The sequence below is a fragment of the Oryctolagus cuniculus genome, chromosome 1 (genome assembly GCF_051225735.1).
Source record: "Oryctolagus cuniculus isolate XC-2025 breed Fujian yellow rabbit chromosome 1, ASM5122573v1, whole genome shotgun sequence".
Lineage (NCBI taxonomy): Eukaryota > Metazoa > Chordata > Mammalia > Lagomorpha > Leporidae > Oryctolagus > Oryctolagus cuniculus.
Window position 1 is genome coordinate 155,441,483 of NC_142867.1, and position 13,598 is coordinate 155,455,080.

The window sequence follows — 13,598 nt, forward strand, 5'->3', positions numbered from 1 at the left end:
ATAGCTTCCCTTGTCCTTTGAATTTTGTCTTTCTTCAAAAGCTGATTTAAGTCCTGTCTTTCTGATTACTCCAGCTAGTGCACAGTGGTCTGTTACAAGAGTACAAATTATTTACAGCTCTTTTTTGAGTGCCCACACTATCATACTGTTAGTTATTTATAGGGTATCCACTCTTCAATTTTTGTTAACACTCACTGAATTCCTTAGAAGCCAGACTGAACATAGTAAAGTTTCAATAAATTATTAATGATGGGTTGTATTTGTGGGTTATATATATATATTTGACAGGCAGAGTGGACAGTGAGAGAAAGAGACAGAGAGAAAGGTCTTCCTTTGCCGTTGGTTCACCCTCCAATGGCCGCCGCGGTCAGCGCAGCGCGTTGCAGCCGGCGCACCGCGCTGAACCGATGGCAGGAGCCACTTGCTTCTCCTGGTCTCCCATGGGGTGCAGGGCCCAAGCACTTGGGCCATCCTCCACTGCACTCCCAGGCCACAGCAGAAAGCTGGCCTGGAAGAGGGGCAACCGGGACAGAATCTGGCACCCCGATTTTTAAGGGTTTATTTTATTTATTTGAAAGGCAGTACAGAGAGAGAGAATGAAAGACAGAGAGAGAAACCTTCCATCTTCTGGTTCACTCCCCAAATGGCCTTAATGGCCAGGGTGAAGCCAAAAGACTGGAGCTTCATCTGAGTCTCCCATGTGTGTGTTGGGACCCAAGAACTTGGGCCACCATCTGCTGTCTTCCCAGGCATATTAACAGGAAGCTGGATGGGAAGTGGAGCAGCCGGATCTTGAACTGGTGCCCACATGGGTTCTCTTGTTGCACCCGTGGCTATTTTTACATGATAAGGGGTAGTTAAGAATTCCGTAAGATTTATTCCTACCTCTTGCTATGTCAAGTCCTCATCTATATGTATCTTCCTTTGATAGTAGTTCATCTAATTACAGCTTCTCTTAGGAAACATCTTCCTTAGAATTAATTGGCTTAAGCTTCATTATTAAAGATTTTGAACAAAATTTTTGATATTCTGGATTACTTATGCATTCTGAAATAAGGTTTCCCTCCAGCATAAAGAGAATAATTGTTACTTTTGTTCTTTATCACAGAAACAGGGACCTACCAATATGCTCCTGCATCATCTTGTCCAAGATGTAAAACAGGTAACCTAATTACAAAGGTGTGAAAATACCATTGTAAACTGCCTTAGCTTTGTGGTAGAGGAGTCACTAGACTTTGTTTCCTACAATGTGGATTTGGATTTTCCAGTGAAATAGTCTATTACCCTCTTTACCTGCAGTTGTGACCAATTTCATAACCAAATTCCCCTCTTAATTTACTTTATATTTTTAAAGATCTGATCCACCAAGTAAGTAACATTAGCTGGTAAAAAATTGTGAGTCAGAGACATGAAACATTTCCAAACAGAACTTTAGTTTCATGTGATACAACACTGGAACCAATGATGATAATAATAATATCAACTGATATTTAAGAATTTTGCATCTCTCTTTATTGGAATACTAATGTGATTTCCACTGTTTTTGTTACAGTTTTGAATATGAGTTATAGCTCAGATACGCCTTACTTTTTTGTGAGCCTAAGCCTTGTTTTAGAGTCAGACTGCATCCCAAGAAAATTTGGCATGTTTTCTATCTGTAACAAAGGTTAAAATCCATCCAAAAATATTTTAAAAGTTTTCTCATTTTTCTGAAGTCTAATGTCTTGTTGAAAAGAATGTGTGCTTTTTTATCATGTTGAGTTGGTAGGAGAGCCAGAATGAAAGGAAGACATTTGGTTTACAAATTAGTAGTAAGCAAAAGTGTCCATGCAGATGTAAATTAGCTTGCATTGATTTATGCTGTATTGAGATATTGTCTTTAAATTATTTCCTTGAACTCTATCATAGTAAACTGAAAAAGAGTGATGAACTAGGTTCAGTACACTTTTAGCTAGCAGCAAATGAGAACATTGTTTCTGGTGTTTCTTGAAAAAAGTTCATTATGAATGTGAAAAAGAAAAATTAAATTATTTAAGGTTGTACACCTATGACCTCATTTCTTGGTCATAGCTTTGTGAACATTATTCATAATGCATTCATTTCAGACACCTTGTCCAGCACTCTGGGTACCTTTCAACATTTGCTATGAATGGTAGTTCTGAACTGAACTGTTATGAAGAAGTAGCAAGGTGACATTTGAGGGGTTGAAATAATTTTCATTTAGAATTAGACCTGTGTACTTAGAAATCTGCCACTCAACCCTCCTACCAGCCATAATATTTGTCTTGGCACTACCTCACATTTTACTATCTCATTTGGCTCTGCCATTCTGTTTCCTGTTTTTATTTGTTCTACTTCCTTTCATGTTCTTGTTTTACATACAGTGTTAGTTAATTCAGTAATTCAGTAAAGTGTTATACCCATTTCAACAAAGAGTGCAGGTGAAAAGTTAACCCAATGTTGGATCACATGTATTTAGAGTTTCTTGTGATTTCACTTCTGTTGTATTATTTATATTATTTCTGGTTAAAAAGCAATCTTATACTATTTAATTTTATTTTATACAAGTGTGTTTATATGCATGATAGGCGAGGGAAAGAAAGAGAGGGAGGGTGCACACAGATTTAAGCATACCTCTAATGTTTGTGAAACTAAAAAAACATTAAATCTGAGATTTGTTTTCCTCCTGAACAAGCAGGTGGCATCAGTGACTGGCCATATTTATTGATCAGTTGGTAAAGATGATTACAAAGAATAAGTCTACCCAGTGCAATTAGTTTAAGTTCTGATGGCATGGAAAAAAAGATAGGAAAAGAGAACTGAAAGTTATAATTATTGTATGTTTTTGTTGCAGCATACCCTTCTCTCAAACTATAAAATAACATTGATTGATATTGGATTGGTAATAGAACACCTCATTGGTGGAGCATATCGCAGCAGCTACACTAGAAAAAATTTCAGAGCCCTCTACAACAACTTCTACAGAACATATAAGGTAGCATAATTGAAAAGTGCCTTAGTAAAATTAAGGGTAATTACAAATCACAGTTTTAGAAGAATGGCTTGGAAAGTGTAGATGGCAATAGCTTGCTTCTACAATGGACTTTCTCTTCATGGAGTTTTCTTACGTGCTGTATGCAAAGTTCTGTGCTCAGTTCTGGCGTGCTGGGCTGGGATGAATATAAATATCACAGGTTTAGAAAGTCCTAGAAGAAACATATGTATGAACAAGTAGCCATAATACAAAACAGGAAACAATATGTGCTATGTTGACATGAAAGTAATGTGGTGATACTTGTTAGTGGTAGAAATGATCGGTTCTTTTCTTTATTTTTCTTCTGAAAATACAGAAGTCAAATGCTTAAAAGGATTAGATCTGTAAACTCAAATATGAATTCCAGTAAACCTTGAATATTAAGCTTGGACCTTATTTATAAAAACTTGGTGACATAAAATCCAACTGGATTTTGGGAAATGAAAAAAACATAAAACAAGAAGAAATGCAAATCCCACAGAAAATATTCTTAATGATTTTATGATTTCAAAGCCATAAGAATACACTTAGGAAGTACCAGCTACTTCATTAAACAAATTGGATATAGCTGTGAGGTTCCTGTTGACATTTATGGGGACTAGCTGTAGCCCAGTATTGAGCTTGCTAGGAAGCTCCTATAGTACCCTTTCTAAAATGACCTATTGGTATGACATCTTCCATTCCTCTGATTGTTTAACAGTTAAGAAGTACTAGATTTATGGTGTTTTATAGTAAACTATGTCATAGCACCAATGAGTATGTGGTTTGGAATCAGGGAGATATGGGATTAAATTTTGTGCATCAGTAGCTGTGTAATCTTAATAGTAAGTTTAACTTCTGTGTAGTCAATTTCCTCATCTGTAAAATGGAAATATTAATACCTCTTCCATAAATTTGTCAGAAGGATTAAGTGAAATGGTGCTTGAAAAATCTATATTCCTGGTCCATAGTGGATATAGAGTAGCTATTAATAATAGTAATCATTAAGATTATCGCTATAATGATATTATTATTTCTGCATTACGATAGTGATAATTTACATATTAATATGTCTATGCCTCCTTATTTTAGTGTTCAATTTTTATTCATAAAACAAATTCACATAAATAATGAAGTTGAAAGCCTATAGTTTCCATCTTGTGTTTTTATGCCAGACCCTTTTATATATGCTTCTTTTTGCTCTTATTTCTTATTGATGGAAACTTCATGCTGATGACCATGGCTTTAGTTGTTACCTGGTCTAGCTGCTGGAATGCCAGTGCAGATGTTATATAACATTTGGAGAAATTCCATAACTCTCTTACTTAACCTTATCTTTGGAGCTGCTTGTGAATGGAAACTTTTTCTTATCAGAACTATAAATCTTTATTGCTTATTTTGAATTTGTTCCAAGTATAGAACATCCATTGATTCTAATGGAATTTCCACATGGAGGAGGCATGCAGATGTATACTAGGGAACAGAGAGCGTGTTCTCTAAGCTGTTAGGAAACAACAGAGAACATAATAAGAAAGAGATCATACATAGGAGACTCTTGTTGGGTGAGTAATTGCTTTCCAGAGAGACTGATTGTTAATCATGAATGAAAGCCAGCGAGAACCTTTGGATGTTTGTGTAGGGCACAACGTTATATTAGATTTTCATTACTGCCCAGAACTAAAATGTTGTTACCACTATAATCTTCTTTTTCCCTTTTCTTTTTAAATTTAAAAAACCAAAATAACAACATATGCCAGGGGGCCAATAGCTTTCCTCAAAGCCTTTCCCAGCATTCCCTTCACCGGAGACGCCACTCGGGAACTAGAAATGAGTCTGCGGAAAGCACACTGCACTCTCAGTTCATTAGAACTGCCCAGCCCTACAAAGTCAAGGTACCACCTACTTGTTTTTTGACTTGGAAGTAAAAGTGTTCTGCAAACAGAGACTGTTTCTTCATTTAAAGTTGTGGAAAGGAAGGTCAGAATAGCGAGACCATTTACAAGTACTGTCAATAGATGGGCAAGTCAAACAGCCAGCAAATGTCCAGGACACAGCATGAGCACTGAAATGATCATCCGAGCTTGCACGTCAGCCTCTCTTCCTTGTCCTACCTCTGTCGTGTCTGGATCTGATTCATGTGGGCACTCTGTGTGATGAGACAGAAAATTTGCGATTACCTTAATTCCACATCTTTGTCTCCCTTACCCTAAGACCTCTGAGTTCGAAGCCTGCTTCCATCTCTTTCATGCTCTCTGCCTGCTTTTTTGCATCTTCTTTTTTCTCTTTTGAGGTTTTCTTAGATTAGTTTTAGCCTAATGTTACAATGATAAAATGACAATGAGAGTGGGCACATGCACATGCAGTGTTGTTATTCCCTCTTACTCTTTATACTCTTGCTCTACTTTTATCTGGAGATAAATGCTTTTTTTTTTTTTTTTTTTTTTTTTTTGACAGGCAGAGTGGACAGTGAGAGAGAGAGACAGAGAGAAAGGTCTTCCTTTTGCCATTGGTTCACCCTCCAATGGCCGCCGTGGCGGGCGCATCGCGCTGATCTGAAGCCAGGAGCCAAGTGCTTCTCCTGGTCTCCCATGGGGTGCAGGGCCCAAGCACTTGGGCCATCCTCCACTGCACTCCCTGGCCACAGCAGAGAGCTGGCCTGGAAGAGGGGCAACCAGGACAGAATCCGGCGCCCCGACCAGGACTAGAACCCGGTGTGCCGGCACCGCAAGGCAGAGGATTAGCCTAGTGAGCCGCGGCGCCGGCCAAATGCTTTTTCTTAATAGTTTCCATTTACTTTGTTGATTGAAAGGGGTTTGCTTTCCATGGCTAACCTCTCCTGCGATGAAAAGTTGTTATATAAAATCACCCTGGTTTTCACTGAAAAATAGAACAGATTTCAATTTTTCACTGACATCTCAAATTAAAAAAAGTAATTATTCCATCTTTATTATCTTCCAGACATTATAGCTGAAAAATTATGGTGGGTTGAATTTGAGGGGGTGAGTGAGTAGGGGAAGATAAAATGATTACTGAGAAATTGTTTCACCTCCCTCAAATAAGTAACCATAATACAGTGTACATATACCAAGTATCTGATATATGTATAGTACATACGCCAAATATCTAATATGATGAGCATTGAAATAGAGACATACTAAATGATATAGAAGTACATGAGGAGTTATATTGCACTAGAGGTAAACTGTAAAAAGTGGATTTGCCAGATGGAGAATATTATTTCATCATTACCTATTATCATCACTAGAGAAGTAGAATTAGAATAAGAGAAAGGAAACATAACACCAGTCTATTGGGATACATATTGGCAACACCAGTGGCACTTTTCTATAGGGAAGGTAATGAATATTGCTAAGATGAGGTTAAAGGTATTTTTTTAAAAATAATTCTTATTTATCCAATATATTATTTCAACCCACTTTTTTGGAAGTTGAAATTTCTCATGTAGTTACTGAGTTTATCCCAAAGAAGCATTGTTTTAAGTTGTGCTAAATGAACTTTAAGTATCTCCAGTTAGGGACTCTGGATCTATTAAATAGAAGAAACAGATCACCATAAAAAGTAAATTTTTCTTGCTGTTTGATAAAGAGCTATGGTTATTTGCCTGTCTCTTTTTTTCTTCTTCTAGCAGTGATTTGAAGAAATGTATAAGATGCCTGCTTTATTACATTGGGTAAAACTTCATGCATCTGAGTTTTGGAAATGTATCCTTATTTTATTTTCTAATAGGAAAAGTCTGCTACAGTCCTGCATAAATCAAGGAAGAAGTCAAAAGATGGACAGACTCTATCAGATGACCCTGAATCTCCTGGCTTCACTTACCCATACAATGACCTCCTGGTCTGGGCTGTGCTAATGAAAAGGCAGAGGATGGCCATGTTCTTCTGGCAGCATGGAGAGGAGGCCACGGTTAAGGCAGTGATTGCGTGTATACTCTACCAAGCAATGGCCCGTGAAGCTGAGGAGAACAACATGGTTGATGACACTTCAGAAGAGTTGAAAAATTACTCAAAGTAGGAGTTCTCTCTGCACTTCCTAATAAGCATCAACAATTCTTAGAATGATTAGATAACTTGTATTTCCCTCACTTTAGAACTTGTAAGACAAGTAGGCTTATTGCCATGTCAACCAGTCAGGGTTCTTGAGAGAGAACCTGTAGGTTATGTGTAGAGATATGTGAGATGGGATTTATTAGGAAATTGGCTCACATGAGTATGGCAGCTGAGATGTCCTATGACGGGCCATCTTCATGCTGGAAAACCTAGCATGATGGTAAGGTGGCTCAAGTCTGAAGGCCTCAGAATCAGGGAAGCTGAGGGAACCAGGATGCTGAGGACCCAGGGGGCCAGTGATGAGGTTGCTGCTAGTTTAAGTACTGGAGTCTAGGGGCTGGTGCTGTGGCATAGCAGGTAAAACCACCTCCTGCAGTGCCAGCATCTCATATGGATGCCGGTTCGAGTCCTTGCTGCTCCACTTCTGATCCAGCTCTCTGCTATGGCCTGGGAAAGCAGTACAAGATGGCGCAGGTCCTTGGGACCCTGCACCCATGAGGGAGACCCAGAAGAAGGTCCTGGCTCCTGGCTTCGGATGGGTGCAGCTCCAGCTGTTGTGGCCATCTGGGGAGTGAACCATTGGATGGAAGACCTCTCTCTCTCTCTCTCTCTCTTTCTCTCTCTGCCTCTTCTCTCTGTGTGTAACTCTGAATTTCAGTTTAATTAATAAATCTTAAAAAGAAAAAGAAGTACTGGAGTCTAAAGGCCAGACAGCTTGGATTTTTGGTGTCTAAGACAGGAGACAGTGTGTCCCAGCTTCCAGGATGAAGACCAATTTGTTTTCTGTGTTTGTTCTCTCCAGGCCCTGAGAGGATGGTGCTGCCACACTGAGGGTGAATCTTCTCCATGTAGTCCAATTGTACTCATGTGCGCATCTTGTCCAGAATGCCCTCAAAGACACTCAAAATAATGCTTTGTCATGTTTCCAGAGATTGCACAATCTAGTCAAATTGAGATTTAAATTAAACATCACACAGTGCATTTCATGGACTCTCCTATTAAAGGGTCTTTAAGAATTTTTTGAGAGAGAGAGATATCTTCTTTCTGTTGGTTTACTCCCCAAATGGCCACAACAGCCAGGGCTAAGCCAGGCTGAAGCCAGGAGCCAGGAAATAATTCCTGTTCTCCCATATCTGTGGCAGGTACTGAAGCTCCTGGGCCATTGTCTGTTGCTTTCCCAGATGCGTTAGCAGGAAGCTGGATCCAAAGGGGAGCAACTAGGACTTGAGCTGGTGCTCTGTTGTGGGACACTGGTGTCACAGGTGGTGGCTTAACCCACTGTGCCAAATCACCAGCCCTGAATTGTATACTTTAAATATCTCTTAGGGGCCGGGGCCGCGGCTCACTAGGCTAATCCTCCATCTTGCGGCGCCGGCACACCGGGTTCTAGTCCAGGTCGGGGCGCCGGATTCTGTCCTGGTTGCCCCTCTTCCAGGCCAGCTCTCTGCTGTGGCCAGGGAAGTGCAGTGGAGGATGGCCCAAGTCCTTGGGCCCTGCACCCCATGGGAGACCAGGAGAAGCACCTGCCATCGGATCGGCGCGGTGCGCCAGCCGCAGCGTGCCGGCCGCGGCGGCCATTGGAGGGTGAACCAACGGCAAAGGAAGACCTTTCTCTCTGTCTCTCTCTCACTGTCCACTCTGCCTGTCAAAAAAAAAAAAAATATATATATATATATATATCTTAGGAGTGAGAAACAATGCATGCATTGTATTAAAGAGCCAGAGAGCCATGGTAGAAAATAGAGAAGTGAGGAGAGTTTTGGATTCTTTGTTAGAAAGTGTTATCATAGTGAGGAAAGATAGGAAGCCTAGAGATAATGAACAATTATTTATGATGTTGATTTGCAAACAACAGCATGAAAACAACTCCTGAAAACCTCCAGAGTGTCTCCTGGTCTAGCTTCATATTGAAGACTTCTATGCATTTGTAAAATCTTCAAAGGAAAAAGGGAATTCTTTGTTTCTTTTTTGCTAGTACAGTCCTTTTTTAAATTTTTAAAAGACTTATTTATTTATTTGAAAAGCAGAGTTACTCAGAGAGAGTGAGAGAGACACAAAGAGACCTTCCATCTGCTGGTTCACTCCTCAAATGGCTGCAACAGCCAGGGCTGGGCCAGAAACCTGAAAGTCCACCCAGGTCTCCCATGTGGCTGCAGGGGCCCAAGCATTTGAGCCATCTTCCACTACTTTCCCAGGTGCATTAGTAGGGAGCTGGATTGGAAGCGGAGCAGCTAGAACTCAAACTAGTGCTCATGTAGGATGCTGGCATCACAGGCTGTGGCTTGACCCTCTCTACCACTATGCCGGCTGTATAATTTAGTCATGCACAATGTTTTCTGTCCAAAGATTCTTTATTAGGCCTAATTAGGGAGTCCCAAACCAAGCTAGAAATAACTTGTCAATAGTATACAGTGAATAGCTTAGGAGTACACTGAGTTCTAAATGCTGCTGAGCAACACGTCCAGTTCTGTTCCTTCTTAAAAGGGAGAACCTTCCCTTTCCTGAGCAGCCATCTCTTTAAAATCACGTCTGCAAACTGAGATTGCTGTGCAGTGATCCAGCTTTTGTGTGTGTGTGTGTGTGTGTGTGTGTGTCCCCCACTCACCGCTGTGTCATTACAGACAGTTTAGCCAGCTTGCCCTGGATGTGCTGGAGAAGGCATTCAAGCAGAATGAGCGAATGGCCATGAAGCTGTTGACCTGTGAACTCAAGAACTGGAGCAACTCCACCTGTTTGAAACTGGCAGTGTCTGGGGGACTGCAGCCTGTCGTTTCACATTCTTGTACCCAGATGCTGCTGACAGACATGTGGACAGGGCGCCTGAAAATGAGGAAAAACTCTTGGTTAAAGGTAAACTGAATTGCCCTCTGGAGTTTAATGTTAACTTAATGTGAAGGTCCATACTCTTGAGTCTTGTTTTTTGAATTGGGGGTGAGTCTGACGTTTGATAAACACTTAAATCCTCAATTTTTTTTTTTTTGACAAGCAGAGTTAGTGAGAGAGTGAGAGACAGAGAGAAAGGTCTTCCTTTTTCTGTTGGTTCACCCCCTAAATGGCTGCTATGGCCGGCGTGCTGCGCCGATCCGAAGCCAGGAGCCAGGTGCTTCCTCCTGGTCTCCCATGTGGGTGCAGGGCCCAAGCACCTGGGCCATCCTGCACTGCCTTCCCGGGCCACAGCAGAGAGCTGGACTGGAAGAGGGGCAACTGGGACAGAACTAGCACCCTGACTGGGACTAGAACCTGGGGTTCCGGCACCGCAGGCAGAGGATTAGCCAAGTGAGCCATAGCACCGGCTTTAATTTTGTTATTGAAATAAAATGACAGTGTGTGCACCTTGTGTGAGTTTAACCCTTACTGCTCACTATGCTTTGTTTTCTTTCACAGATCATCATAAGTATTCTTTTGCCACCCACCATTTTGACATTGGAATTTAAGAGCAAAGCTGAGATGTCACATGTTCCACAGTCCCAGGACTTCCAGTTCACGTGGTACTATGGTGACCAGAACCCCAGCACCACCAAAGAAAATGCTTGCCCGGTTAGTGGAACCTTACACTGAATTGACTTTCCATGGCATTGACTGCACACAAATATACACACACATGAAGTTTACTTATATAGAAATCTGCTAAAAATTTCTGTTGCCACTGTTTCAGTCTAGTGATGACACATGGTTCCTGGGTTTAGGCATTGTTCTAAAATGCCTCCGACTCTTCAGCCAAGAGTTTAGTTCTCTTCTCCCTGATGTTAGTCATATTATATGATGCGCAGATTAGCATGTATGATAAACCTAATTAACTCCTAGACATAATTAAGCCAAATATTTCATTTCTACTTCAGAGGCCAAATCAAAGACTGTTTTATCCTTGACAGCTGCCTGAATTTTCATTTTGCTTTGTGACTAATAGGATAAATAGACTTCTTATGTATTTAATACAGCAAAGAAGAATACCTCATAGCCTTAGAATGTGTGTTTATAAAGATGCGCATGAGAATTTGTGTTTTGGTTCCCTGTACCACTGCTCAAATCTTTTTGCTTGTTACACCCAGGGGCTATGGGTAATTTCACTTGAATTCTAGATTCGTGCTAGTTCTTTCATGGATAACTTGAGCTTCCTCTTTTACCATCCCTCTTCACTGCAAAATGCCCAATATACTGTGAATACATGTATTCTTTGCTTTTCATTTCTCAAGTTGCTTATAAAGTAGCCATTTACTATGAAGTGTCATACACATCTTTGATACTTAATACTTTAACAAAGAATTCTTGTCTAGCATTTTGTGTGATGTGCTTCCTTATTGTTGAGGTATTTGCTAAAATATTTTAAACATTTGGTAAAAGAAACTAATTAATTATAATTAGGTTTTTATAAGAGATTTTGTTATTTATTAGAGAGACAGAGAGAGAGAGAGGTCTTCCGTTCACAATGGCTGGGAGCTGGAAACCTGGAGCTTCTTCCGAGTCTCCTACACAGATGCAAGGGCCCAAGGACTAGAGCTGTCTTCTGCTGCTTTCCCAGGTCATAGCAGAGACTTAGATCGGAAGTGGAGCAATCGGGACTTGAACCGGCGTGCATATGGGTTACCTGCACTGCAGGTGGCAGCTTTCCCCACTACACCATAGCCCCAGCCCCTATAATTAGTTTTTATGACTGGCTTCTGTTGTGATTGGTTGAGCATTCATTCTGATTGGTTAATACATCTTCCAGATCAGTTGTTAAATATTTTGACTTTCACATTAATTGGGATATTTATGTATTCCTCCTTCCCTTCCTCCTTCTCTCCCTTTCTCTTTCACTTCTCTTTTGCTCCCTCCCTCCCTCCTTTCCTTCCTTCCTTTTTTTTTTTTTTTTTTTGATAGGCAGAGTGGACAGTGAGAGAGAGAGACAGAGAGAAAGGTCTTCCTTTGCCGTTGGTTCACCCTCCAATGGCCGCCGCGGCCGGCGCACCGTGCCGATCTGAAGGCAGGAGCCAGGTACTTATCCTGGTCTCCCATGGGGTGCAGGGCCCAAGCACTTGGGCCATCCTCCACTGCACTCCCTGGCCACAGCAGAGAGCTGGCCTGGAAGAGGGGCAACCAGGACAGAATCCGGCACCCCGACCGGGACTAGAACCCGGTGTGCCAGCGCCACAAGGTGGAGGATTAGCCTAGTGAGCTGTGGCGCCGGCTTCCTTCCTTTCTTTTCTAAGCCTGACAGTTCCATCTGGTATTCTCAGAGTCCAAGAGGACAAGTACACTTTAGTCTCTGTAGGATGTGTGAGAAGTTAGTGTTTGCCAGTCTGGGTTAGTCAAGTTCCCACATTTGTGACTGTACTGGCTGGATGGTACATTTGCTAAGATTAGGCCATTTCACAACTTTTTGAAGTACGAGAAGAAATGTGATGTTGATCTAACCTGTTTAGAAATAGAATGTATTGCTTTTATCTGAGATATTCTTTTTGGCTTTATATTTCTTAAATTATTCACATTAAGTTCAGCTTTCTTGTTCACATGAACTATGAAGAAATTTGTATTTATACATAAACAAATATATAAATGTGTTAGCAGTTTCTTTTTTTTTAAGATTTATTTATTTATTTGAAAGAATTACACAGAGTGAGAAGGAGAGGCAGAGAGATAGAGAGGTCTTCCATTCACTAGTTCACTTCCCATTTGGCTGCAATGGCCAGAGCTGGGCCCATCCAAAGCCAGGAGCCAGGAGCTTCCTCTGGGTCTTTCTACGCAGGTACAGGGGTCCAAGGACTTGCGCCATCTTCTACTGCTTTTCCAGGCCATAGCAGAGAGCTGGATTGGAAGTGGAGCAGCTGAGACTTGAATCGGTGCCCATATAGGATGTGGGCAGTGCAGGCTGCAGCTTCACCTGCTATGCCACAGTGCCAGCCCCAGCAGTTTCTTATAGTTGGTAGCAAGTAGAACTTTGCCAAGTAGCTATAATTTCACTTTTGGCTCTCACAGGCTTATAGAAGGATAAAGCATTGTAAATAGTTAGAACATTGCACTAAGTAGTTTTTTCAAAGGGGAGATTCAGAGAAAAAAAAATCCTTACTTAAATGGCATTTAAATAAGAAATAAAAGTTTTCTCAGTTCCCTAAAAAAATGACATTTTGGTTGTAATATAGTGTCTCTGCTTATAGCTCAGGTGGTTGGGACATATTGATTTATTAATTCAATGACTATTTAATGGCCATCTTACATGCACCAGATAAGATATGAGGCTCCAGTAATACTGCATTAATTAATTAATTAAGAAACCTCATTTTTTTTGTTTTTGTTTTTGTTTTTGACAGGCAGAGTGGACAGTGAGAGAGAGAGAGAGACAGAGAGAAAGGTCTTCCTTTGCCGTTGGTTCACCTTCCAATGGCCGCCGCGGCTGGCGCGCTGCAGCCGGTGCACTGCGCTGATCCGATGGCAGGAGCCAGGTACTTATCCTGGTCTCCCATGGGGTGCAGGGCCCAAGTACTCGGGCCATCCTCCACTGCACTCCCTGGCCACAGCAGAGAGCTGGCCTGGAAGAG

General features: G+C 41.1%; 1 protein-coding gene across 4 annotated transcripts in view; it reads left to right on the top strand.

Moving 5' to 3' along the window:
* The window catches only part of TRPM6 (transient receptor potential cation channel subfamily M member 6), a 177,741-nt gene that overhangs the window by 98,627 nt on the left and 65,516 nt on the right, over positions 1-13,598 (top strand). For all 4 annotated transcript variants that reach the window (XR_016236719.1, XM_089336738.1, XM_051846594.3 and 1 more), the window contains exons 13-18: positions 1,109-1,162; positions 2,855-2,995; positions 4,771-4,905; positions 6,761-7,044; positions 9,705-9,933; positions 10,468-10,620. Coding sequence is in view for 3 of the 4 variants with exons in the window: in XM_089336738.1 (XP_089192864.1) it covers positions 1,109-1,162; positions 2,855-2,995; positions 4,771-4,905; positions 6,761-7,044; positions 9,705-9,933; positions 10,468-10,620 (996 nt within the window). In the remaining variant the exon portion in view is untranslated. The remainder of the gene's footprint in view (positions 1-1,108; positions 1,163-2,854; positions 2,996-4,770; positions 4,906-6,760; positions 7,045-9,704; positions 9,934-10,467; positions 10,621-13,598) is intronic.